General features: G+C 36.3%; 1 protein-coding gene across 9 annotated transcripts in view; it reads right to left on the reverse strand.

The window, feature by feature from the left end:
• LOC141904289 (muscle-specific protein 300 kDa-like) overlaps nt 1–26,132 on the reverse strand; it is a 61,525-nt gene that overhangs the window by 33,008 nt on the left and 2,385 nt on the right. For 5 of the 9 annotated variants that reach the window (XM_074792912.1, XM_074792892.1, XM_074792876.1 and 2 more), the window contains exons 2-25: nt 13,033–13,094; nt 12,786–12,881; nt 12,531–12,707; nt 12,213–12,337; nt 11,910–12,106; nt 11,658–11,752; nt 11,223–11,243; nt 10,429–10,509; nt 9,530–9,670; nt 9,061–9,378; nt 8,665–8,946; nt 8,450–8,549; nt 8,120–8,325; nt 7,867–8,022; nt 7,584–7,745; nt 7,171–7,497; nt 6,943–7,086; nt 2,437–2,598; nt 2,103–2,323; nt 1,915–2,023; nt 1,053–1,373; nt 775–951; nt 481–621; nt 81–398 (exon numbers count right to left, since the gene is read on the reverse strand). In XM_074792912.1, the coding sequence (XP_074649013.1) occupies nt 81–398; nt 481–621; nt 775–951; nt 1,053–1,373; nt 1,915–2,023; nt 2,103–2,323; nt 2,437–2,598; nt 6,943–7,086; nt 7,171–7,497; nt 7,584–7,745; nt 7,867–8,022; nt 8,120–8,325; nt 8,450–8,549; nt 8,665–8,946; nt 9,061–9,378; nt 9,530–9,670; nt 10,429–10,509; nt 11,223–11,243; nt 11,658–11,752; nt 11,910–12,106; nt 12,213–12,337; nt 12,531–12,707; nt 12,786–12,881; nt 13,033–13,094 (4,139 nt within the window). Of the gene's footprint in view, nt 1–80; nt 399–480; nt 622–774; nt 952–1,052; nt 1,374–1,914; nt 2,024–2,102; nt 2,324–2,436; nt 2,599–6,942; nt 7,087–7,170; nt 7,498–7,583; nt 7,746–7,866; nt 8,023–8,119; nt 8,326–8,449; nt 8,550–8,664; nt 8,947–9,060; nt 9,379–9,529; nt 9,671–10,428; nt 10,510–11,222; nt 11,244–11,657; nt 11,753–11,909; nt 12,107–12,212; nt 12,338–12,530; nt 12,708–12,785; nt 12,882–13,032; nt 13,095–20,155; nt 20,264–22,319; nt 22,381–24,243; nt 24,320–26,132 lie in introns of those variants that run through there. The other 4 variants (XM_074792887.1, XM_074792883.1, XM_074792899.1 and 1 more) reach the window with 4 other exon arrangements.

Raw genomic sequence — 26,132 nt, forward strand, 5'->3', positions numbered from 1 at the left:
AGTTCATAAGACTTCATAATATGCAAAACTTCACAGATCAAAATGTATTAACCAGATAATAAGCTGTTTATGAAATTTACCTGCGCCTGCGCATATTGCATCTCAGGTGACAGTTTAGGATCCAGGGCTTTGTTCAGACGATCTTCCTGGTCATCCATTACACTATTGAACTCTTCCAATCTCTTCTGGAAATCTTCATGATCTTTATCCATATCATCGAGACTCTGTACTCTTGACTCCAGTTGTTTGGTTACTGCGTTATATCGGGTATCGATATTATCTAATTCTTTCGCTAAGAATTCCTTTGCTCGATCACCCGTATCAGCACTCAATTCTACGTTAAGAGTTTTCACCTCTGTCATAACCGGCTCCAGTTCTTGAAGTTGCAATAATTGACGCTTTAAAAAAGAAGAAATAGCATTTCAATATCACCTCTCTGGCTATCACTTTAAATGTAAGGCGTTTTGACTATAATCCTACCTCTTTGTTCTGCATTTCTTTTCTGAGAGCTTCTGGGCCACTGTTTGTAGCAGATTTGTTTGCTTCAGTTTCTGCTACTTTTAGATTGTCTTGCATTTTCTTCTTTGAGGATTCATAGTCTTCCCACTTTTGAAGAACTTCCTATTTGAATGAAAGCAAGGGCAATTAATTGTAAGAACAACAAACAAAAGAAAATGCATGTGCTTATAATAACTTTTGCTTATCAATTTAATGAAAATTTCATTTTTTTTTAAATAATTTTGACATATATTATTAACAATAAGTTAAACTTACCAGTAGTTTAGCATTCTTGTCCATTGCAGCCTGGCTTACATCGGTCCATTCTTGATCAAGTGTATCCACACATTCAGGCATGAATGCAGTAGCACTATCATGTGCCTGAAGAACCTTTCCCTCGGCAATGACATCTTCGAGTACACGACCTTCATCATCTATTTTGCTGCACAATTTCTAAAGATGAAATGATGAATTGGATATTCTTTCATTGTTAATCATTATAAATACATTTTTAGATTTTATACTTCAAGGATATTAATTGACTGAACACTGACCTCATAATCTTTAATAGTTCTCTTCAACTTATTTATATCATCTGGTCGCTCTGGTTCTGAAACTTTAGCCTTTATATCAGCAAGCCAAGGCATCTTTTTGTTCATGACATCTCTCCACTGATAACATGCCAACTTGACCTTAGTTTTCTCATCAGTGGACTCAATTTCTGGCATCAATAGTTTGTAGCGTGCAATCACATCTTCAAGTTTCTCTTGAGGGGCTCTAGCATCTGCTTCAGAATAGTCCTGAAGAAGGTCATCAAGTGCATCTACAAGCCATTTGACATCCTCACGTCGTTGGTCAATATCTGTGACAAGATCCTATCAAGAGAATGCCAAAATATTATTATAATCCACAGATATCTATTGCTCTTGGGTAAACACATTCCTATAAAGTGCACTCATGACATGGAATAAAAGATCAGTAAGCAGATAGTAAATTGCTATAAGAACATATAAAATATAGGACAACACGAAAGTGGAACAGCCATTGATTACACGTGTACATAAATCATTTTGAAATGATTGAAACCAAATCTCATGCTGATATTTCAATAAATGTTGACGTTCGATAGTTTTACTATAATCATAGAATATTTTGACAACATCAATGCAAAACAGCCGTCATGCATACTGTAGTAATGAAGCTGGCACAACATTGAAAAATTCAATCTACTTCAAACGTTACCAGTATTTTCTGGATTGCATCAATATAAAGCTGTTTCAACTAAAATCAACATATAAAAGGGAAAATACCAAATCATTTCAATGAAATTAAATCAAACTAAGATGTGGTAGAAAGACATTTTTTCATCCAACAAAAATTCATTTTGAGTACCAGTTATGGAGAAGTACGACTTACATCATATTTGGTAACTTTTTGCTTGTAGTCACTAGCAGAATCAGTTTCATCATCTAAGTCTTGAATTTGTTTTTCGACGTCTGACATCCAATCCGTGAAATGGTCCAATCTGAGAAAATATTGAAAAATGGTTATTATTTTCTTCAATTCTGAAATCAAAATAACATATCAGTGGTATAAAAAATAACCTTTCATTGTACTCGTTCCATTGAGCTGGCATTTCCTGCAAGTATGTATTCACACAGTCTATATTGCGACCAACAACGTGCCATCTGTCGAGGTATTCGTCATATGCTTCTTGCAATGATGGGTCCTCAGGATAGTAACGTTTTAAACTATCACAGATCACTTTCATATCGTTGAGACATTTTTCACTAGTCGGGAAAAATTCACTGTCATGGAAAACCTCCTGAAATGCACAGATGAAAGTTGTTGTCGAGTAAAGGACCATGTTTAAAAAATTCAACACTGCATCATCTTCAGCTTTACTGATAAGTTAAATCAACCAAGAGATGAATTTACCTGGTGCTTCTGTTTAATAGGAGCAAGGTCACCATGTTTATCAATCTCAGCCTGTTGCTCATTTAACAGTTTCTCAGCAGTTTCAAGATTATGTAAGAATGTCTCCTCAGGTTCAGCAAACTCCAATTTCATTTGGCGGATTGGTGCATGGAACAGCACATGCTATAAAACAAATCATGCATCTGTCCTGTAAGACTTTGAGTATATCATACTATGCAACTGGACATATAAAATCACAAAATATTGGAAAAATTAGCTGAAATTTGAAAATATGTGAAGCAGGTACGAGATGATCGTATGCTCAGTAGAAATTCAAGCACAGAAATTAAACACAATAACTAAGTACGGACAAGTAAAATACGGTTGCTTTTTAAAAAGTGCACAGATTTTGACAAATACGAAAATAACATTTAACACATATCTTCACACTTCTAGGCCAACTGGTTAACACAACTACTGCTGTCTAACAAATTCAGTCGACCTAATTAGCACCCATATTGCTTTTTTTAAAAGGCAAAAACATCTGTCTTAAATGCGAAACTACAAATGCTGCGGCTGTCTAACTGGAGCTGTGTGAGTGTTGGTTGAAGAAAGCATCTAGGAAGTATAGGAGATAAAATATATATAATATATATTCTAGATGAGTAGTCACTAAAAATATTGAAGAAAGAAATATAACAAAAAATACAAACTTTATTGCTCATCAAAATCGAATCACATTCAATTAAACAATTATGAAAATAAATACTGAGAAAAGGTCAGCATAAATCGATTTTAATACACCATTGTGAAAATTATCCAGTAATTTTCATTGTAATTAAGTTTCAATAGGTGGAATATGATACAAACTTTTGTGTATGTGTATGTGGGTGCTAAACTGCAGTGAAAACCTTCAAGTTAAAAAGCGTTGTTAACTTATTTCCAAATTGGGTGAATATTGACAATTCATTGTTGAATATTGAGTACCCAGTACCGGTATGTAAAGTATCTAATTATTTCGCATCAGTTCTAGTAGTATTCCAAGACAAATGCACCCCCTCCCTCTGTATAACCAAGCTGTAATTAAATTAAATATGACTGACAAGCAAAGAATTCTGCACCATTAGCAAGACGAAATGTTTTAGTGGGGTAGTAAAGAAGGTGATCAATGTGACAACAAAACCAGGCTCTTGATTGCCAACAATCAACTGAGATTGCATAAGATCATCAAAGGTGCATAGATCATAGTTTTACCGGTATAATCTATAACCAAACAAAGCAGTGAGGGAAAGTTATATAACCCTTACCAAGCTGGATCCAGTTCCATAATTGTTGATTAAGTTTGAATTATGACCAGTTCATTGGCAATAATTTAGCCAAGAATTCAAATTTGAACCAACGACTAGGGAACTGGCTCTAATTAAGTGGCATCTGAAATGATATGACTTTCAAAAAATTCATTTCTCTTATCAATCCGCACAGCAGGATATCCTCTCCGTATCATTATGCCATGTAACAATTCGTTGGTTTGAAAGGATTATCATAAGATCTAAATCTACATCAATCTAGCAAGGCTACTAATTCATTTTAAGCACTATCTATTGATTTCACAGTTATGCCGTAAAGAACATGCTGAACATGCCAGGGATGCATTTATTGATGAAGTAGATGAAGGAAAGGCAAAATACAAGACTATTGCATCAGGATGCTATATCCCACTAAAACACTCAGTCAATGATGATATTATATCATACGTAGGCGTGCTAATTAGGTCGAATAATACATAGCAATGTAAAAAACAGAAATCCTCACAAGAAATAAATGCAACTACACATTCCATAAACATGCAGCAGAACATTAAGAAATTGAGAAAAGACTCGAGCAGTGAAAGAACAAAATCCAGACATTCTAAAAGCTTAATAATTAGATACGGTGGCTTGCAATATTCTGGCAGAACTGTGCATAGGTGAGGTGCTTAGATATGTTGCCATGACATGAGAAAAATGTAGTCAGTGAAATTCATCATACAATGTACAGTAGTAAGCATTTTGGACCCTCAATTACCGGTATATTACCATGAGCTGATGTTTAAATATCAATATCAATTTTGCGAAATTCAAGATGATCAATCACATTGAAGGAAGTACACTGCTATTTAATGTATTCAATGTAAAAGAGATTCTTAAATAGAATCAGGAAGAAGAAAAGAAAAACGTGAGGTATGCAGACAGGATCAATGAGAGATTGGAAAATGGTTAAAAAATCACTAATATACATATAGCTAATACACAGTCTGATAGTAGCAATACATATATGGTTAGGAGAAATGGATATTACAATTAGATAGATAAACTATCGGCATATCTATGACTTTGGACTGTTCAGATGGGTATACCAGTAAACTAATTCACTAAGGATCTGGCAGAAACTACGTACAAAAACATTTCCACTGAAATCTATTCAGTCTCAAGGGAATTGTATATATGGATATATATCCACAATAAAACGAAACCCATGAACAGGCCAAATGTCAAATACACAACTTGCCTTCCAGTTCTCTTGCACTTGCTGAATTTGTTCACTAATAATGGTTTGCAGCTTGGGCTGTACTATTCCTACAAGGGCTTGTCCACTTTGTACAGTGGACAACAAAAGTTGTTGGTCAACAGCTCCAAAAAATTTCTGAAACAAACCGCTATCATTGAAGGAATGCTACGGGGAACAAAGGTATGAGACAAATCGGATGGTTGTATGGTTGATGATTAGCCCAGTGACTAGGATTGCCATTTCAAAACTTTAAACTCAACCTGTGCATTACCCGGTATGTGAATTTGAAAAAAGTTGGTTGCATCACACGAAAACACGTGCCATTTAGGAAAATTCACTGCAAATAGTGAGTGCTAGCTAGTACTATGACAATTCTTTAATTCAAATCAAGTACTGCAATTACAGTTAGGAAATATTCTTAAAACAAAACGTAAAATTATAGGCCTAGATATCTGTTAGGATGGGAAATCAAGCATTTCGCATACAAGATACAAGAGGATTAGTAAAAATTTCCAACAGCTGAACTCAATACCCGACTTTTAATCAACAACCCACTGTATGTTCATACGGTACTTAATATAGGTGATACATCAACAATCCTAGACACTGAGCGAAGGACTACATATCAGCTATCCAAAAAAATCAATACTCACCCGATGTTGGATCAAAAGTTGACCGACAGTATAATCAGAATTGCTCAAGGTTTTTTCAGCTTCGAGCAACCAATCCTCACTGTTTTTTGCGCACTCAAGGTATTTTAGCCAAGTTCGACGTAGAAATTCTGTGCGTTGCTCCCATTGTTTGGCTTGGGAGACGGTTCGCTGAAAGTTGGCCAAATATTACATGCCTCAATGCCACCAGGAAAATAATCATTCAACAGAAGAAGTGATAGAACAGAAGAATGATTTTGAATCTGTGTTTTGTGAGTTAAATTTTGATTGAAAATAATGTACAAAATCGTGCTTAAGTATGAAAATAAACAATGCAAACTGAATTTACTTTTTTCATAGGAATTTGTGTCAGGAATTCAGTGACTTCATAAGAAGACCATGGAACACATATTTGGGATCGCAAGAGCATTCAACACTGACGACAGACAGACAGCAATAAGGGATACATTTAACTATTCACTAAGACATCGATATTTTGATTATTAAGACAAATATAAACTCTAATTGAAATGAAAGGTGTGTAATGCTATTTCAACAAGATTTTTTCTTAGATATAAGATCAAAGAAGTTGATTTTCAACATATTGTTCAGTTTCAACAATTCATTTTTGTCCCTTTTTAATATTTTGAAGTGTATTACCTATTTCAGTAAAAAATATGCAGGATATTGTTGTGTATTTATGAATATGTATGGATTTTGTTTGTTTTGAAAGAGATTTCTTTATGTTTGGCATGTAGAAAGGAGGAAGGGAAAGACCAATGAGAAACCCAGCTCCAGTTAAACAACACGTCTGGCATGCCTGGCATGCATGATTTATATCAACGCACGTAGAATTATGCATCTAATCTAGTTACTTCTGAATGTGGATTGTCAAACGCATACAGCACATAAATTCTAAACACTACTACATTTGTAAGCATTCTGGCGATATTTTTAGGGTTAATGATGAATTATATTATGCCGTGCTGACTAATTTCTAATGATTAAATTTATTAAGATTCTTCAAGCCGTAACTACAACGTAAATGGCCTACCGATGGTAATGTCAAGTATGAAAATGCTAAAGTAACAGTAGGCATACAAACATCAACAAGTGGCAGCATAAGCCACTGGGAGACTGAAATAAAGTTTCGTGTCAGTAAACAAAAAACATTGCGCCGAAACAACGGTTTCAGATTGTAGCAGGAAGCAAAAGCTGTTGCCATGGTAACCAAAAAACCTTCCCATCGTATTTTTGAGCCTATGTCTCTAAAATAGCTGAAAATTTCCAAAATGTTACCTCCGTAGTTCACCGCTGATGACAAACCTACCTGGAAACGTTCCTTAAGGTCATTGAATGTCTGCTCCATTTCAGCTGTATCCACGTTTTTCACACCGGCGCGCTGCATTTTTTGGAAAACTTTATTCTTGCCCTCGAGCATTGACTTGTAGTACGTTGTTTCAGAGAACAGTGCCTAGAATCGATTCAAGTATAACCATTTACTTCCTGATCAATCTTGCAAAGTCACCAAAGCTGTGACAAATTTCAGATTCAATACCTTGTGTTTTTCCAACTTGTCAGCGATTGATTCAATATTGCTGCTGTCTGGAGAATTTCCAACTAAAACAGCTTCAGCATTGTCCAACCAATGACTTATATCTGAGATTCCAGTTTCCAAAGATTCTACTTGTGGAAGCATATTTTTCAGTCCTTTCACTCGGTCGGGAACTTCCTTCTGTACTTTTATGATGCGTTCCTTGATGACCTTCAGTGTGCCAAGCATTTCGTTGATGGTCTCCTGTGAACTTTCTTTAACAAGGGATTGACCAATCTTAGACATTGTCTTGAAGTCAGTTTGAATGCCTTCGACCTCGCTTTGTGCTTTCTGTTAAAACAATTTTCTAACATATGTGAAAAGGAATCGAAGATCACACAAAAGACAGAAGTATCTTCATAGCTGATAATGCCTACCTCAAGCGCATGGAGAAGCTCTTTTATCTGAGGGTATGAACAAGGAATTGTTTTCTCCAACAGTGCTTCCACATCCTCCAGCCAATCAGAGATATTATCCACTCCAAACTTATACTCCTCGCGGGCCTTGTCGGCAACTTCTTTCTTGTGAACTGATTCAAGCTGAAATATATGACACATCATTATCATACAATTCATTCCTCTGACAAGAAAATCATGATTAATTCAAATAAGGATTTTAAAATTCTAGCAACTTCTGCTTAGCCCCTAACATGAAACATACCTGTTCAGTACCATCTTTGAAACGTTTATTAACAAATAACAAATTTTGTTTTATCTCGTTAGCAATTGGTGGTTCACAAACGTCAATAAGATAATTGCCGGCTTCGTTCAACATTTTGTGTTTCTCTTGAAACTGCGGAAAGTCTTCAAAGAATTTCTAAATATGAATCAAAGAAATACATCAATTAGTACAGTTCTTTTAAAGGAAGTTAGGATTACATTTTTCATAGATATTCCACAAATATAAAACTTACGTTTCTTTCTTCAAGTGAAGCGGACAATTTCTTTTCGGCATCTGAAAGCCAAACCTGAAGCATATCGTCACAACTGAGGTAACGTTTCCAATATTGGCTCGTTTTGTCGAGTGATGTCTGGCAACTTTGCACCTCCACTTTTAACGGATCCCATTGGTCCTTCACCTCTTCCAGGAAACTATCGACTGCTTGTATAGAATCAGTATCTGGAAGCAAACAAATGTCAACTCCATTGTATGCAACAATATAGGATAAATGAAACAAGTAAGCCAAGAGTAACCAAAAATCTAAATTGAGTCAACAAAAGTCAGACAAGTTGAATATACTTACCATTTGGATCAAAACTTTTCTTCTGTGCCTCTGACTTATTCTTACAATCTCCAAATGCCTTATCGAATGTTTCAAACAGCTTCTGGTTTTTGATATAATCCTAGTCAAATGAAATCACCAAATGAGTACCAATGTGAATAAGTTTCAAAATGCTTTAATGAAACAATTGGTCATCGACCAAGGGTTCTTTATTTGATTTCCAATTATCAACTTACGTTACAATCATTGAGCATATCATCGACATCATCTTGGCGTCCTACTTTACCTCCCCAATCTTTAACTTTATCATCTGTTTGGTCGAGTAATCCGAGCAAACGGTGACGAGACTCTTCGTATTCCATCTTGCGTAAAATATGAGGAGCTGCCAGAACGACTTTGCTGATTCGCTTGCCAATATCGTCCAGTTGTTGTTTGGGTATCTTTTTGCCGTCGACTTCGCCTTTTTGCTTGATCTGGTTGAAAGCCCTTCGAATCGAATCGGCATCTTTGAACAAAGCCTTGAAAAAAGACCAAAATGTCATTAACCAGTAATACATGTGGCGTGATGTTACTAGAGCCCAAGATAAAAACAGTACTCTATGCAAAATTTTTCAAAAATATGTCAATCGCACCTTGTGTGTTCCAACTTTCCCTTTCAAAATCTCAGCAATTTCATTATTATCACTTATATCTTTTGGCACTACATCGTCATATATGAGCTGTTCAGCTTTTAACAACCATTCCGCAATATCACCGCATTTGCCAGGCAATGCACGATCAAGTTTATCCTGCCACGCTTTGATTTGTTTGTTCGTTTCGTCCCAGCGACCATTTAGATAATCAGACTTTTCTTTATCGATCACCAAAGCGCTTCCAGAATCGTACAACTGTTTCAATCGATCCACACCTTCTCTATACTGAGCTTGTTCACCTTTTAGTTTCATTAAATCCTGAAAAACGAAATGGGGGACATCTTAACAATTCAATGACAAAAACCCATAGACATCGAATTAAAAGAACTAAAATGCCATTTAAAGAACTTGACAACCATAGAGAAATAAGGCCTTTTAAACCAACAGACGGTGAAATGACAATGCGTACCTCATACTCTGCAGCAGGATCAGTGATAGGCTGTTTCGCCATATCTAATTTACCATCAGTCTGATCAAGCCAACTGAGAACTTCGTTGTATAACTGCCGCTCGGCCTCTGCAGCCATTTTTTCATCAGCTTCGGAATTGAGCTATGTATGAAAAAAAATGAAGCAATTAATGATTCAAATATAATTTTCAAGGTTTAAGTACAAAATCAAGTTACGTTACATGGTTCAGCTAGACGATATGAAGAGATTTTATTTTTGTAAATCTTATAGTTTTATCTAACCTTGTACTTTAGATTTGATTCAGCAACAGCAATTCATTAGTCAAAGATAGGGAAATTAGATTCAATTAATATAACAAACAAACAAGTTGAATCACAAAATCATATCGGCACAACAAATAATGTATTGAAACTAGCATGAACTATACATACATTTTATTGCGTATAATCTAAATGAAGCATATCAACCCTAATTGAAATTTAATGAAATGGTGTCAGCATATTTGGTAAATTGAGGCTGTGGTCACAACATCAAAGGAAATATTAGATATGTGGTGTATATGTAAGGTTTTTGTATATGGTCTGGGCATTGAAGATATTAGAAAAGACTAAACAATGAAGTACCAGTACCAGTTCTGTGGCATAGCTGAACAGCTTCCGATGCTATTGAATGATGCATGCAAATATATGTAAAACACCAAGACAATGAGAAAGGCATAAAAACGTATATTGCTCATGGATGAACTTCAAATTGCCATGTTGATATGAAATTTCAATATTTTTTTCGTGATGGATGCACATTGAGTGTAAATATACCACCTATTCAATGAGAAACTAGCATGCAATATAAGAACACCTGATATGACACGGACAGATATGCATAATTGACCACAAGCTCACCTTTGGACATTTTATTCGTCGATCTCCATCCAAAAATGGATGCATAAGCATAAACTGATGTAACGATTTCAGGCATGAAGTCTATAGTTAAACAAAACAAAACAAGCAATACATGGTTAGTATTTAATGAGTGCAATTCTACGGAAGCTTTATTCGCTTTCTGAGCCCATATACTATACGATGCCATTTAACAAATTCAATCTAAAAATCGTACCAATTAAATATACCGGTATCAATTTGTATTGATAGCCGAGTGAATGTGTTCATCTTGCAAATACAGGTAAATGATATGAGACTTTTGAATTCAGAAATAATCTACCGGTAGTATTAATTTCACTCTTCTTAAAAGTTTTTCCTGATGCAGGATTCACTCTGGTAATTGGAACGATTTCATGTGTCTAAACTGCTTAAAAGCATCTATTAGCTGCCGTTAGGTTTTTAGCTCATTAAGTTTCAGTGCACTGTATTTTCTTTGGTGTATTTATTGTTATCATCACGTGCACAGGTAACAAACATTTTATTTCAATCAATAAAGGATATCATTTTATCAGTGATCATCTTTAGAGGAAGGAGTCAAGCCCGTCGAAATTCACCAAGAGATACAAAGCACAGGTAAGTACATACAGTAAACCATCAATCAATAAATTGATGCCGAGTTGGAAGATGCATCAAAGTGCTTAAATAATACAAGCCAAATAGAGCGGTCAAGTTTAAATAATGATGCACTCCTCTTTTACATAGGGGTGTCTGAAGCGTAAGAATAAAGTACACAGATAGGACATGAGGATTTTTACCTCCTCAGTGAGCACTGGAACCTAAAATATGTGCAATAAAAATATTTTCGATTCATTAGGTGATAATAACAATTGAATAAATGAATATGAATTGTAGTGGCTTATCTATCTTCAGCACAGTTGACGGCTATCATTAGGACGCAGGCTTCACATCAGTCTATCGATCAAAACCAATTATCGCCACAAAAAATGCCACCTCATAAACCATCCAGTAGTTAAACTAATGGATGGATCATGCGGTAGAATATGGTGAAAAATACGTCAAACAATTAGTGCACTGATTCACAAATTGCCATGTGCCTTACAATATGAAGTGCATTATGGACAAAAATAACTTGTAAATAAAAATGGTGTAAAATTTCTAAACTCCCATGATGTAAGACTAGAATATTAAGCAACTGAAAAAAATTCATCTAAAATAAACTTGATGCTTACCTTCGGGTCAGGATTATCCGGATCAGGATAAGCCTTCATAAATTGAGCGACGTATGTCATAATGGACTTCTCATCTGGTTTATCCATATCAACATCTGTACAAATTGATGACAAAATATCATATCATACAACTATCCATGGTAAATAAATATACATGTATTATCCCTAGGTCTGTTGGGAACATTGAATTCATTGGTACCCAGTTCCAGTTACGGGCAAATTACAACTTTCAAATTAAAATCAGATGAGTACCTTCTGGATCCAACAATCGAGGGATTCCGAGGTGGCGTTCAGCTTTGCTGAATGCATCTTCGAGATTCTCACGGTTACTCCTACGATGGACTTCATCCATATCGACAATATCTGGACGGACATTGTGTACAAGGGCATTAAATGCAACACCATCCCTCCAACTTTTACCAAAATCTTTCACTGGAACGCCGCTTTTGCTGTGAATGATAATAATAAATTTTTCAGAATTTACAAAAAAGTCATGACCACTAACTTCGTTTAACAAATTTTTCTCTAGCTTAACGTTTTGCTCAGAATACTCACTCGGTAACAGCTTTTTCAGCCCAGACAAGCAGGGCTTTCTTCGCTGTCATTTTGAAGCGTTGCAACGAAGAATCTCCATCTTGTAAATCCAGCCCAGCGAGTGCAGCTGCTGAATTTTCTTCGATCTAATTGAATAAGAGCAAAGATGTCTTCTTGGCAAAATTTGTTCGAAAATATCTATAATACTGAACAAATTAAGACACAAGGCTTTATGTGCATTTTTCAGTACATTTTTTGAATGTTACATATTTCAGCTATTCCAAATCAATCTTGTATGACAATCTATGAAGATAAAATCTAGACAAGTAAGCTAAATACCTGGAAATACAGAATAATTGTCCAAACGAGACCGAGAACAATTGACGGCTTGCCATCTGCGATGTCGGATGGATTTATGTTGACTAATTTGATCTTTTTACTCTCCAAAAAATCTAAAGATGTTCTGATGTTGTTTAAGAAATGCACTCGCTGCAAGTGTTTCGTTCTTTCATGCGGCTGAAATGAGCAGGAAAAATTCGATAACATATTTGAAACAGCCACCCTATAGTCGAATTGCATTCATAATGGACTCACCAGTTTTTCCCCGGACAACACCTCAAGCAGCTGCAGTAACATCACCCCATTTTTGATATCATTGAATAACTCTGTTACCTTCGAAGGTGGATCATACTGAAAGAAGTATAACAATAAAAGGCAGAGATTAGTTAAAGGTATTTTGAAAGTTGGGTCTTAATTTTCTAAACTGAATTGTTCATAACAGACACAAATACATAAGAAATATATCAAAAGCAAATAAGGAGTAATATCCCGAGATACTTACATTACATAGATAGGAGTTGATCCAGTTTGTGAAGGTCTTTTTCTGCACTCTTTCTTGTTCATCTAGAAGAAAAAAAAGTAATGCAATATTGAAATTAAGTTTTTCAAGAACCTAACTGCTGAAAGTAAAATATATACATCAAATTCTATATCAACATAAAGAGCCTTATAGTTTCAGGGGAAAAACAACATACAAGAAACTCTCTTTGCAGGAAGCAATCCTGCTCTCATCGTATTCTCAATTTTCCTCACGTCGAAACCGATCATATGACGTTCCTTTGGGAACTTTTTCCGCAGTTTCCACTTTAAATCCATCACTATTGCCACCGAACAATGCAATGCTGAACGCGGCAGTATTCGATATGATAAAAACATTCGTCAGTTCTACGCGAATCAGAATTATTTCATTATGTTAAATAAATATCATACGTAATCTTCTTATGTTAAGTCTTCATGGGAAATTGAATTCATCCACATCGACCAAACCTCGGATGCTAAGACCACTTAGTGCTACCAAAAATGCCATTATAGGTGCAAAAAACTTTTAACCGGTTAATAACTAACCTTGTAGAATGAAGCGAAATAATTCGGTAGGATCAAAATGCTTATTAAGTAACTTGGCATACATTGATCAACATGTTTACAACTAGAAAACGAAGTTCAAGTCTTGCCTCTTAGCCTAACGAGTGGGAATCAAGCAATGTGGTTTACCTATCAATACTCGTTCATTAGCATCTCACTGGATTTTTTTTTTGCTTATCGCCAATGAACAGTCGACCGCAAAATCAATAAATCAATGTGAAATCAACTGCACGATTAATTTCTTTATCGAGTACCAGCAGAGAAATTTACCAACGGGAGAATGATGATTTCTTAAATGCCTCGTACTACTTGAATAAATTGGGAAATTAAAACAATTTGTCACAAATGAACTGAAAATTGAGAGTTCTGAGGTACACAAATTCAAGCCTGCAAAACTATTAGCTCCACATATTCTAACAAAAAATATTTTGCATTTCTTTTACCGTCGTAGTAAGAAATAATTCAGGCAAAGAGGCATTTAGTTATATAGAAAGGTATTTCTTTGTGAAATCACAGAAGAGGTCATGGAACGTATAATTAATCACGTTCCAATATATGCTTATTGCATAGCAGGGGGCACTGAAATGTTTGAACTGGTTTAATGTTTAACCAACTTATTACGAACACTACAGAAGGGAAAAGACCACATATGGAAGCTTAGTCGGTGAAAATAATACTATAATCAGTAGTTTTTAACAAGAATTCATATTGATTGTTGTTGTATATTTGCTAACTTGATAAACATATAAATAAGTGGGGATTTTTTTAGATAGGCTTTTATCTTACATTCCATAAACGCAGTTCTGCAGGTCATAGCACTTTATCAATTAATATATTTAAGAGATCAGATGAAGTAATCTAAGAATTTTTTCATTCTGTGAACACTCCTCTACTTAAAACTATACTAATGTATTAAACTGAAAACTCGAGAAAATTAAGGAACGCAAGAGAGGAAAATTGTAGGTGCATACTTAACACATAGCCAGATTCCTCATTCTGTCCATGCAAAAGCTGATTTACCAGAGCAAATGGTTTGGAATCTACCGGTAAATTATAGGCAAGGTTTTCGCCAGATTCAGCAGTAACTGGTAAAATTGCCTGGACAAAATTGTGCTCTACATTAAGCAAATTCACAGATGACTGATACACATCGTCGAAATCTTCAGCAAGCATTTCTAATTCGGAGCGAGTGGAAACGCCATCGCAATTAGGACTGCTAACGAAACATGGAGGACTACGGCGTTCATTCTCTTCCAAAACATCAGTAAATGCCTTCTCCAACTGCTCCAAAACATTTGTTAAGTCGTTCAACTTGTCTAAATTGTCAGAGTTATCACTCTCATCAGATGGCGAATGTAATACGGGATGTTCCAGTTCCGACTCCGAACAAGTTACTGTCGTGTCGTGAAAATTCAATGTATCACAGTCAGATGAAAGAAATGTCTCTGACGTGAAGTAGCCACTATCCTTACTGATATCCCAAGAACCTTTGTTAGCACTGCCTTCTTTAATGTCTAACCCCTTCTCTTGCATTCTAAACATTTCTTTGCTGATAATCTTAGGTCTTGCACCTTTTTGTGACCAGTCATCTGTGACAGGAACTGAAATTGTTTTGTCGTCATTCTCTTCAGATGAATGTGTTAACTTAAGCGGAGATCCACTGGCATTTTGTTGTTTCCTTTTATTGACTACGGCATCATCATCATAGTCACGATTTGTCTCTGATGCACTATACCATTTTTCATCGGCATCAGTTGGAAGAGTATACTTGAATTTATTGCTGACTTTACGTTTACCGCGCAAATTGAAATTCAATAATATCGGTTTGATGGCAGGCAGTTTCACAACGGTGCTTGATTCAAGATCTTTATAACTTGAAGATTCGATTCCAGTGGACATGTTTTCATTTTGAAGAAATTCTTCACCATCATTGCACGTCAAATTGGTTTTTGATAATGTCCTTCTTCTTTCGTAGTTCCGATGATCGATTTCAGACATTCGATCAAGATTTGGAACTGTATCGGCTGAAGAGAATGTCATAACCATATTTGGACCTGTATCATCATTTATTTGTTCAACTGGAAACTCAGCCCCTCTGACATCAGCAACTTGAGAATTTTCAGCTTTCACTGATTGACCAACAACTGAATAAACTGTTGCCATTTTCTGATCTTTCCCATATTTCAAACTGTCAAGGTCTGAACATCTATCGATATTTGGGACATTACCAGCAGGAGAAAATGCCATGTCCATAGTTGCTTCTTTTCTAGTCTGCGTTTCATGGAGCTTTCTTGTTTGTTCATCATTACTTAAGGATGGTGTTTTTTCTTCGAAAGGGACATTGTCAAATTCAAAATAAGGAAAGTTTACACAATCAGCATTCTCATATGATGAGTGAGGTTTGAAACTGTTCTTAGAATTCGTCAATTCTTTTGCACATATTTCCCCTTCCTGATTAAGGACTTTCTCATTGTTTCTACTATCATCGTTTGATGTAGATTGTATATCACATGCAATCTGTTCAATTTCTTGTTCTCCATTATCATATGTCTTCATCCCATCTTTAGTTGATCCGCTTTCAGAAGTGAATGGTTCTAGTACTTGCACAACTTCATCAATGGTTTGTATCTGCTGTCTATCAGCATATTCTTCCATGAAATTAGAGCCATGAAACATATCATCATGATGAGGTTCATCATATCTATGACACGCGAGCGGCGTTATTTTGGCATTCAAGCCACTGCCACCATCAAGTGGACACAGATACATTGACGCGTGGGAAGTTTGATCATCCTCCAGAAAAACATCTTCTAGTACATCTACATCGAGTAAGTTGCTAGATATTTTCTCGTAGTAAATTTCATCACGTGTTTCTTGTTGAATTGTGTATGATTTGTAAGTTCTTGAAAAAGCTTGCACAATAACATCGGGATAAAGATCCGCTTCCTCGATTAATTCTTCACTATGCAAAGTATGTGTACGGACAGCCAATGGAGATTTCATATTCGCTCGCCCCTCTTCACCAAGCTGCAATTTTTGTTCAATATCAGATTTCTTCAACTCTGATGTACTGGTAGTGATGTTTTCTTTTTTTGATGGAGCCAAATCGGGTAGATGAGTTGTAACTTTTTCCACATGTTTGATTTCAGAAGACTCTGAAATACTACTTTCTGAATATGTAGACCTAGGTTCTGCATTAACTTCAGTTAAAGTCTTTCCTTTGTAAAACTCCTTATGAGATGATTTCTGAATGGTTTGTTTAGTTTTAGTTTCCAACATCTCAACCGATACTGTCGAACTATTGTCTTTGTCATTAACGCTTATAGTATGTTTCTGCTGCTCAATGGTACCCTCATGCTCGACGTCTGAAGTCTTTGTAACCTGATCCGATAGCGGAAGAACTAAATTCATCGTATGGTAATATTCTTCATCCGTGTCCTTGCGTCGGTGAATTTTCTTGCGTTTCTGTGATCTTCTTTTTTCATTCGTCTCGTCGCTCCCTTCATCCGACTTGACTTCTTTATTCCTCGAGACTAGTTTCGGCGCATTTTCTTCATCGCACCACTCGAACACGTAAATGAATGTTTCGCCGTTGATGTTGATGCGACAGCGCACGCGTTTCTTGCGCCTAAACTTCCATCTCGGGATGCGGATGCGTATGTGACCTTCGGCTTGGACGTTCCACGGCATCGTCGCAAAAGTTCAATCCCCAGCTACTTCAGTATACTGGTATCAGTCGTTTCTTCCGGCACATGGAATAACCCGAACGAAACAAGAAAGAATTTTCACCGCACTGGTGTGAATGAAGATCGATTGTGAAGAATTTTGCACAATATGATAGGTCATTGAAAGGTAAACAAAGAACATTATCATTCCGTAGATACACACTTTTCACAAACAGTCAATATAGGCATATCAGGTTGCCACGTTTCATACAGTTATATGTGACTTGCATTAAATTTTCAGGCTCTTAAATCAGTCAAATAAAAGAAGCAAATATTCCGTGCCGTTTGTCAAGCAATTGACCTCACACTGACAGGAAAATTCCAACCTTAGCCATAATCACGCGAACCAGAAATGGCCGTATCTAAATCGACCACTAGAAATCAGATAAGAACGTAAAACAAACTTTCGATAGAAGTGAATTACATTTGCTACTTCAATTTTTTCGTAGATGAAAAGTTCTTCGAGGAACTTACCCAATGTTACTATTTCGATAAGTAAATACTTGGTTCCGGGCAACAGTTTCCGAGGATCATAACAAATTGGACACACAGAAAATGGGTTGTTCGCGAATTGGCAATTGGAGATGTCACCAGATACAGCGTGTTTCTCAACAACGGCGAGAATTTCACCGGTATTTGAATTGACCACCGACCTTTGCCCGTTATAATCGGCAAACGAAATTGCGGGCGGGAATCCTCGACCATCAAGACTTCGATACCTCACAACTGCTGGTAAATCATCGAACCCTCCGACCATCGAATTCAGTAATCCGAACACGAAGGTCTTAACTTCTAACAAAGGAAATAAACTTTTTACTCCTCGTTCATTACGTTGATGGTCGTCATCTGCCTCTTCCGGGCTCATTAGACCGATTATACACTTTTCCGAAAACTATTGACACGATTATATCAACCCGGCTCCCTGGTCACAGTACCATCATAATGCATGAATGCATGTACAGGTAAATAAATGTATATTGAATGAAGTTTCGAATGATTGCTGGTAGGTAGCGAAAACACCTGGTGTTGCGAACATCTGACACCACCCGAGCGATGAACAAATAGATATACTTTTTAAAAAAATCTGAGTTTACAACAATAACTATCGGTACCTAAATCACCAATAAGATTATTATCTAACTAAATAAAGTGAACCTGTTGTTTTGTAACAATGCATAGAATACAAACATGAAAGCTTGTTTTTTCGAGGATCAACTAGCTTGACAAACAGTGCATGCAATTTCCAGTATCATCTTATTGATTTGAAAAAGTTATTTCAGATTTTTGTCCGCACCCCTAATCATATGGAAAATAATTGTTTCAAAATAAATGATATCAAGGCACGGTCACAAAATGGGCCTACATTATCTATTGCGAAGAGATTGATAATACATAATTGAAATTCCATTCTTTAAAAATAGAAACACTAGATGGATGAGCAATGAATCATATGCGTATATACATAGATATTTGATTGATGAAGTTATAGGTATAATACAATATACGAGATATTTCATACTTCATGCTATAAACTAATCCGTCTACCTTGTAAATAAGCTATAATATCTTCAACATAGGGGGAATCAACTTCTTCCATAGTGAGCATCCATATTACATGAATGCAGCACCTAGTAAAGCATCGATTTTCTAAAAACAATTGAATTTTCACAAAGTTATCGGGACGTTGTAAAGATAAGCTATTCGGTGTATATACCAATGTGAAATGGATAACTATCCCTTCTATAGAATTATGGGATGTTTCTCGAAGGAAATGTTGTTCGGCAATCGTCGACTTAATCTGAAGAGAAACAGAAATAAATGCCGTACGAAATTTTAAATCGCGCAAGGTAAATAGTATGCGTTGAATGGTTCCAGATTACTGGTGGTGAATATACTAGCGCTGCCACCTACGAATAAACAAGCAAACTAGAGCGCTTCCTTGGCAACAAGTTTACGCACCCAGCGCTATGGCGTTCATACATACTTAGTGGCATTAACCCTGTAATACTCTGTAAACCTTTCAATCAAAGATATTACCGGTATCCCTGTCAAAGGAATTAGTATTCTGGCATACAGAAAATGAAAGAAAATTCAGGTGATAAACTTTCCCTCTATTATGTTGTCCATCGATGAAGCAAATAATTATATAAGGAATTGGCCGAAGAAGTTCACAAATGTACAATGTACCACAGATGCGGGCTAAAGAAATTTCTACACAGGGATATTGATATTTTCTTCTCTTTTAAGATCATTGCATTTGAATAGAATTTTGAAAAGTAGATTTCTTCGCATAATATTCGAGAGGGACTATTCTCCATTGCAACTGATTTTATTTTAAAATTCACCTTGAAATTTGTTCAGATCATTTTCGCAAAATCACACTGCATAAAATTATTATCACCCTGGTAGGTGGTACATGTTCAATGATTAATTATGCATGCGAACTATGTTTATGATTCGGAAATGTTCTACTAACATTTATTCAACGAATTAATTGCGCGATCTCTCAATCTTAAAAATGTTTGCTTAACTAAGGAACCCACACACACGATAACAACTACATGTGCCTTTGCATGTGCTTAGCGTGCAATTTAATCATTCATTAAGGATTTCATTGGAATCGTTTGCCGAGCCGAACTGTCAATGTTAGAAATGAAGTGATGATTGTTGTGCGTTGTACACAAAAACCGAAAATACAGTTCTTCGATCGGAATCTAAAGAAAATCCAGAACACCGATCGAGGCGCCTTCGGCAAAAAACATGGTTATGACATGGCAGAAACGCTTCTCTAAAACACATGCTAAGGCTATTACAAACCTTTTTTATAGTTCATATGAGCGCGGTATCGTTTTTGGAGGTCGACGCTTTCCCGTCGATTGCGCGAAGTCCGTACCGGCGACTCCCCATCCGGAGGAAGATGGGGCGATTGCTTCGGTGTCGTACGCGGCGTGTGGCCCGGCGACAACCATCCGGACATCATTCGCGGCGAGAGCGTCCGCGGCGACAATATCTCCGGCGAAGACATCGCGATCCGAGTCGCGCATCAATCCGAGGTTCGATGGCGAGATTACTCGCGACTAGATACGGAACCCTAAAAAGCGGACGCCGTCGCTGGTGCTTATTTCGTGAATCGGTTCATATCCCATCTCGTATTCGCGTCGATGCTCAGCGGCAACTAGTCTCCGTGTAACGTAGCATCCTTACACGTTGCAGGTAAATGACAGCATATGCCACAACGCTGAAGAATTTAATTCGATCAACTAATTCCGATCATAGCAATATATCGAACCATTACCCATTGACAGTCGCGGCACACGCATACACCGGTCACAATTCAGCAATATAAACAACGTCTGTTTAATCAGCGGGCCTTCGTGTAGTGTGGGTACTCTTTAAAACTGATAACGAAATCAGAACAAAATGTAGATAGGCCGTTAAGAAAACGTCTCCGAATTTGATCAATAAAAACCAGTGGTTAAATTGAATGCGTAGAACAATACGGATCTATGAAAGCCTCCGCTAAGTAATTTCAACATGGTTCGTTGGTAGTGTAAAGGAACTGGTTATAAATTCCGAGCTGAATTTTCATTTCAAACGGCGTAATGAGGCTGAACAAAGGTATGCCATGGCGGAGAAACAACGCGTATTTTATTTATTGTAAGAAGTCATGGCTTTTCTCGTCAAAAGAAGTAGCCGGTTTGGCTCGGTGACAATTGGAACCTGTTGACGCCAACAATTATCTCGATTGAGCTGTCAAGACTATAGCTGCAATCCCACGGAGACAATTCTCAGCCCGGATCAGGCCTGCGTTAAATACGGCCTGCACCACTCCCTCCGTACTAAACACTGCTTAAACGAAGTGAGCCAGTTCTAGAACCTGTAGCAATTCACATGTCATTATTTGACCCGAGCTCAAATTTGGTTCGGGCTAAGTCCGATGTTTTTGGTTGGGCCAAACAGGCACGGGCCAATAAGCACTCACGTAAACTGTCATTCCGGGCCTAATTTGGCATGGGCCAAAAAACGCTTGTGTGATCGCCGCTTATACTGACTCAACTGGGGTGAAATTACAACAAATCCAAACCAAAATGATGTGCAATTTAAATGATACTGTCAAGGCAACACATGAGAAATCTGGAAGAGCAGCTGTATTTTGAAACTCCAAACAAACTCCAAACAATCTGCACGAAAAAATTGAAGAGTACAGAAACTCGTTCTTCCCCAAAACTATCAATGACTGGAAAAGGTGTACACATATCGGTTCCAGCGTTAACCCGCAGAGCATCAACTAACCAACAACGCACACCTGCACCAATCATACACGCTATCGTGGACGTGGACGGTGCAGTACTAACTTAAGATAAGAAACAAAAAAATGACATCTTACTTACTACCAGGGATAGGCATCATAAAGTAGCTCAGATGTCAACAAAAGACATTTGTTTCACATCATACGCCCACATCTCAAAGTGTAAATTCATAAATTATGGTAGATAAGTCTACACTTATTCACCATAAATACGACAACCGTAAACCATACCTTTTAGTTCAGTATCTATAGAATCCAGAAACACATTTAAACAAGGGAATAAGTCAGCGCAACAAGAACATAGGGGCATAGCTGAACTCTTCAAATATATGGTGTTCAATATCAGAACATGGTTTCTCGTAAAGTATTTCAGAAGTCAATTGAAGCATATTCCAAGCTGAAAGAATGTACTGGCATTAACTGACAGAATTCCGTGATGTGTAGCCAGCCTTGAAAGTTTTCGACCAAGTCATAGTTAGTAGTAATATATGTATCTTGGATTTCATTAAAGCTCTTCGAAAACCTATTTAATAGAAGTCTGTCAGCGCGTACCTACGTACATAGTCGGGATTTACAAACATAATATCATTGGTTCACGTAAGATACTTAACAGCGCAGGTATATGTCAACAAACTGGTGAAGAAAAGTATACAATTTTGACAAGATGCTTACCTGGCTCAGGGGGCGCATCTGACCTGAGATAGTAAATACCATATTTGCACATGATATCCATATTCGAGCTGCAATATTCATACTCGGGCATGAAACCAAAGCCCAAAATATGTCTCCTCCATGATAAAACGGCTTCATTCCTCATTTCCAATAGGCCTCTATCCCTTGAAAATCTTTGGACCTTTTTTGTATCAATGAACAGTATTTTCAATCATATTCCAAGATAACTTTTCAAACATTTGTCATCATTTTGTAGAGGAATCCACTATTGAATCAAAGTCGTTGATTTGAATCCAGTGATATCAAGCTACCGCATATCTATGTTTTGTTTTCGAATCAAAAACCCATTTACACTTGAAAAACATGACGTAGAGTGAATTCTAGATTTGCGAATCATTAAAAATTCAATGCGAAGCCATTCGTTTTTTACGTAAATGTACATCGCAAAATATACCACACAAGCACTTCAAATCCCGAAAATTAATTAACAATATTTCCTAGCTACAGGTACACATATTCCAGCATTGGTTTTCTATTCCGTCTGTCCGTCGCAATGCATTGCATACAATACTGAGACAGTGGTCGACTTAAACTGAAACCCTATATTTCCGCGCCTATATATCCCGCCAAAAATGGCCAAAGTCGTTCTTTTTATCATAATCGACACCTCGCATGTACGAATGTCATCAAAAAATACCGAGCCCGACTTAAACGGTACAGAAATTAATCACATTTTCTATACATTTCGCTATCAGAACGAATGCACAGACCGTGTTCTCTTTTGAGTGAAGTATAACAAAAAATATCCTCCAGCTTCTGTCGATGTTTCCATAGAAACCTTTTCATATACCTCTCCTTAGATATTTCCCATCGACAACGGACACGGACACCGACTAACATTACATAATCATTACATAATCGAGCGCTAATGCATCGAAAAATGCCGCATTTTTTAAAAAGTATCCGATCAAATCACCCAAACTATCGAGACTAAAAGTCATCCAAAACCTGCCATAATTTGTCGAGACCTTATGATTTTTATAGCAGCGAAATAAATAGCGAAGGATACGCTGCACTATACGCAATATCGGAAGCCTATGGCAACCAGCCGTACTGCGCGAGAGCAGAGACACACGTTAAACGTGATGACACAATATTGTATGAACAAAAGGAATTATAAATAACTTAAAACCAATAGCGATATAGATTCATGATGTGATTGTTACTGCTGCCGATAAAATGTGGAAATTGCGGGGTACATCGATATTTTAAAATTTCATAAGTATTCCCAATTGGTTTTAGTCAATGCATGTTTGTTCAGATGCTGATTTAAGTCATTGTTACAGATTATTCCAAATGGATCAGCGAGACTTTTAAGAAATACTTTTCTATAAAATGATGAAATATAGGAAACAGATCAATAAGGCTTTTAAGAACTATTCTTCTTTTTTTAAAATCATGAATTATACTGTTATCAGTCAGGTATGCATAACAAGATTAGAAAAAAATGAATTCAAGTCTTATCTCGGATATTGACAAACCAATAATACCGTTACCAATAACTGAATGACCTAATACATTTATATAGATATACCTATGTACGGAACAGGAAATTGATTCTTCAATTTTCAGTAATGTAGTTTTCATTACAAATATAATCAATGCATTTCTTTTGTCAATTAATGAATAGTATATGAATCTTATTACAAGGAGACATTCTTCCATGAGCGCATCCGTGTTTGCTTTTTTCATTTTTTTTATTATTTACGAAATAATCAAGCGTATTTCTAAGAAGGCAAATATCTATTTTAAAAAAACATAGACATATATTTCTTATCAAACTCTTCTCTACAAAACATTTTCTACCTTCATTCGTAGATAACGATGACTCGAGATATAAATGTGCTTTTATCACATGTCTTACCTCTGTACTTATGAAATTGGTTTTCCAATTTCTTCGTAGCACCAACCAGCGAGGCCATTTTGTTCGTTATAATCTCTCTACGATAAAACTGTCTGAAAAACGCGGCCCAAAAAGTGGCCTACTGCCAAATACGCAGGAATTCTGGTATCATGAATAACTCAAAAAATAATCTTCTCTTCGAAATCGTTTTTCGTTAAGTTTCTATGATGAAAAACAGCCATTGGTTCGACGACCAATCTTCGAAGTTGGCTGACTATGAAGTGTCGGAATTAAAAACATAGCATTTGAGGGCATTCGTTCTATACACATATAAAACCATACCAACGAACCCGTCACGGTATTGTATAAGGCCTACATATCCAGAAGTACAAATATGAAGACACATAATACGCATACATATATTGCAGGTTCAGGCAAAATCGAGGGACCGGAACGTCACCGGATTCCCATAAAAGTAAAAAGGTATTCGCAAAGAATAGTTAAATCATATGGCATTTTCTTTCGAAAGAAGTATTTGCCGAAGTGTGCCAAGCATTCAGTTAAACTTGATTTATTTCTTAAAGGTTATTTTTTTAAATGAAAAGACACAAAAGAAACGTGAAAGTCAACTTTCGATATGCATTTCATTCCTTTCTAAACGTATATCTCACCTTCATTTAAACGACACTTTAAATACAAACTCAATTGGCACCTTTAGGAACTTTCTTTCAACAGTTTCTCAATTTATATAAACTCATTAGTAAATTTGACGTTAAATATCTACACAAAAAAGAGCCGTATAAGCTCTGGAATATTCCTTTTTCTACATTGAATTACCCCTAGCGCATGTATGCATCACTCTATCTTAGATTTATCAACAAACATTGAATTCCTGAAAGCTTGAATTTGATTATTCAGTCATGAATACCAGGTATCAGTTAAAACTTGTCTACAGTATTTCCTATTAAATTTCATTTTAAGATACGAAACATAAGACGAAATTCTTGAAGACTTCCATTATTTCTATAAGACGTGTGAATGTCATGTGTGAGGATTTGTTAAAATCTGTAACAAATCAGTAGTCTGATCCCCAGCCTAGAATTCAAATAACCAGCTATACTTTTCTTTTTTTAATCTTAAAATAGGGATTGACCCTGTTAGATTTTTTGTTTTCATTAGGCGTCCCTTACAAACCCACCAAACCTGCCGGGAGCGAAACAGGGGGTCGGATTTTGAAATCGAAAATCGAAGTTCAGATATAGTTGTGTGATCGGCGGTCGAAATTTTGTTTAAGTCTTAGTACATAATAAGCCTTTTTACAGTTTCCAGGCGCCATTTTTTTGGGTACCCGCCGGGTCCGCATTGTTGAAATTTTTGTCCCTATTTTTCTCCGGTTTAATTTTTTTATTTCGTTCATATCTCTGGATTTGATTAAGATAGAAACAAAGTTAAAATATCGATGAACTCGGCTGATAATAAACTTTTTTATGATATTACTCATTTGTTAAGTTAATGCAACAATGCGCACTGGTGAAGTTATAAACATTGATAACGTCTTCCCGATAATTCAACTTGAATTATTGCTCATCTCATTCAAAAGTTCGTAATTCTTACAAATTTTAATCTACATTTTTGAAGTTTTCAGGATCAATAGCCATCTATATGTGGTCCTATATACCTTTTACCGTTTTCAATTATCCGTATTAGTTTTTAAGTAGTTGCGAGTCAAACTTCCAAAACACGTTTTCCCGGGTCCCCTGCGTGCATCTATATATCAGGAAATTTCACAATTTCACCAGTCCCTTCTTCGTTGAAAATCAATTTTTTAAGTAACCAGGGAAATAAGGGCTCCTAGGTTTTTGAAAAATGGTAATTAAAGATATATATTCTCTAGGATTTGTCAAAATAAA

Source organism: Tubulanus polymorphus, chromosome 1 (genome assembly GCF_964204645.1).
Source record: "Tubulanus polymorphus chromosome 1, tnTubPoly1.2, whole genome shotgun sequence".
Lineage (NCBI taxonomy): Eukaryota > Metazoa > Nemertea > Palaeonemertea > Tubulaniformes > Tubulanidae > Tubulanus > Tubulanus polymorphus.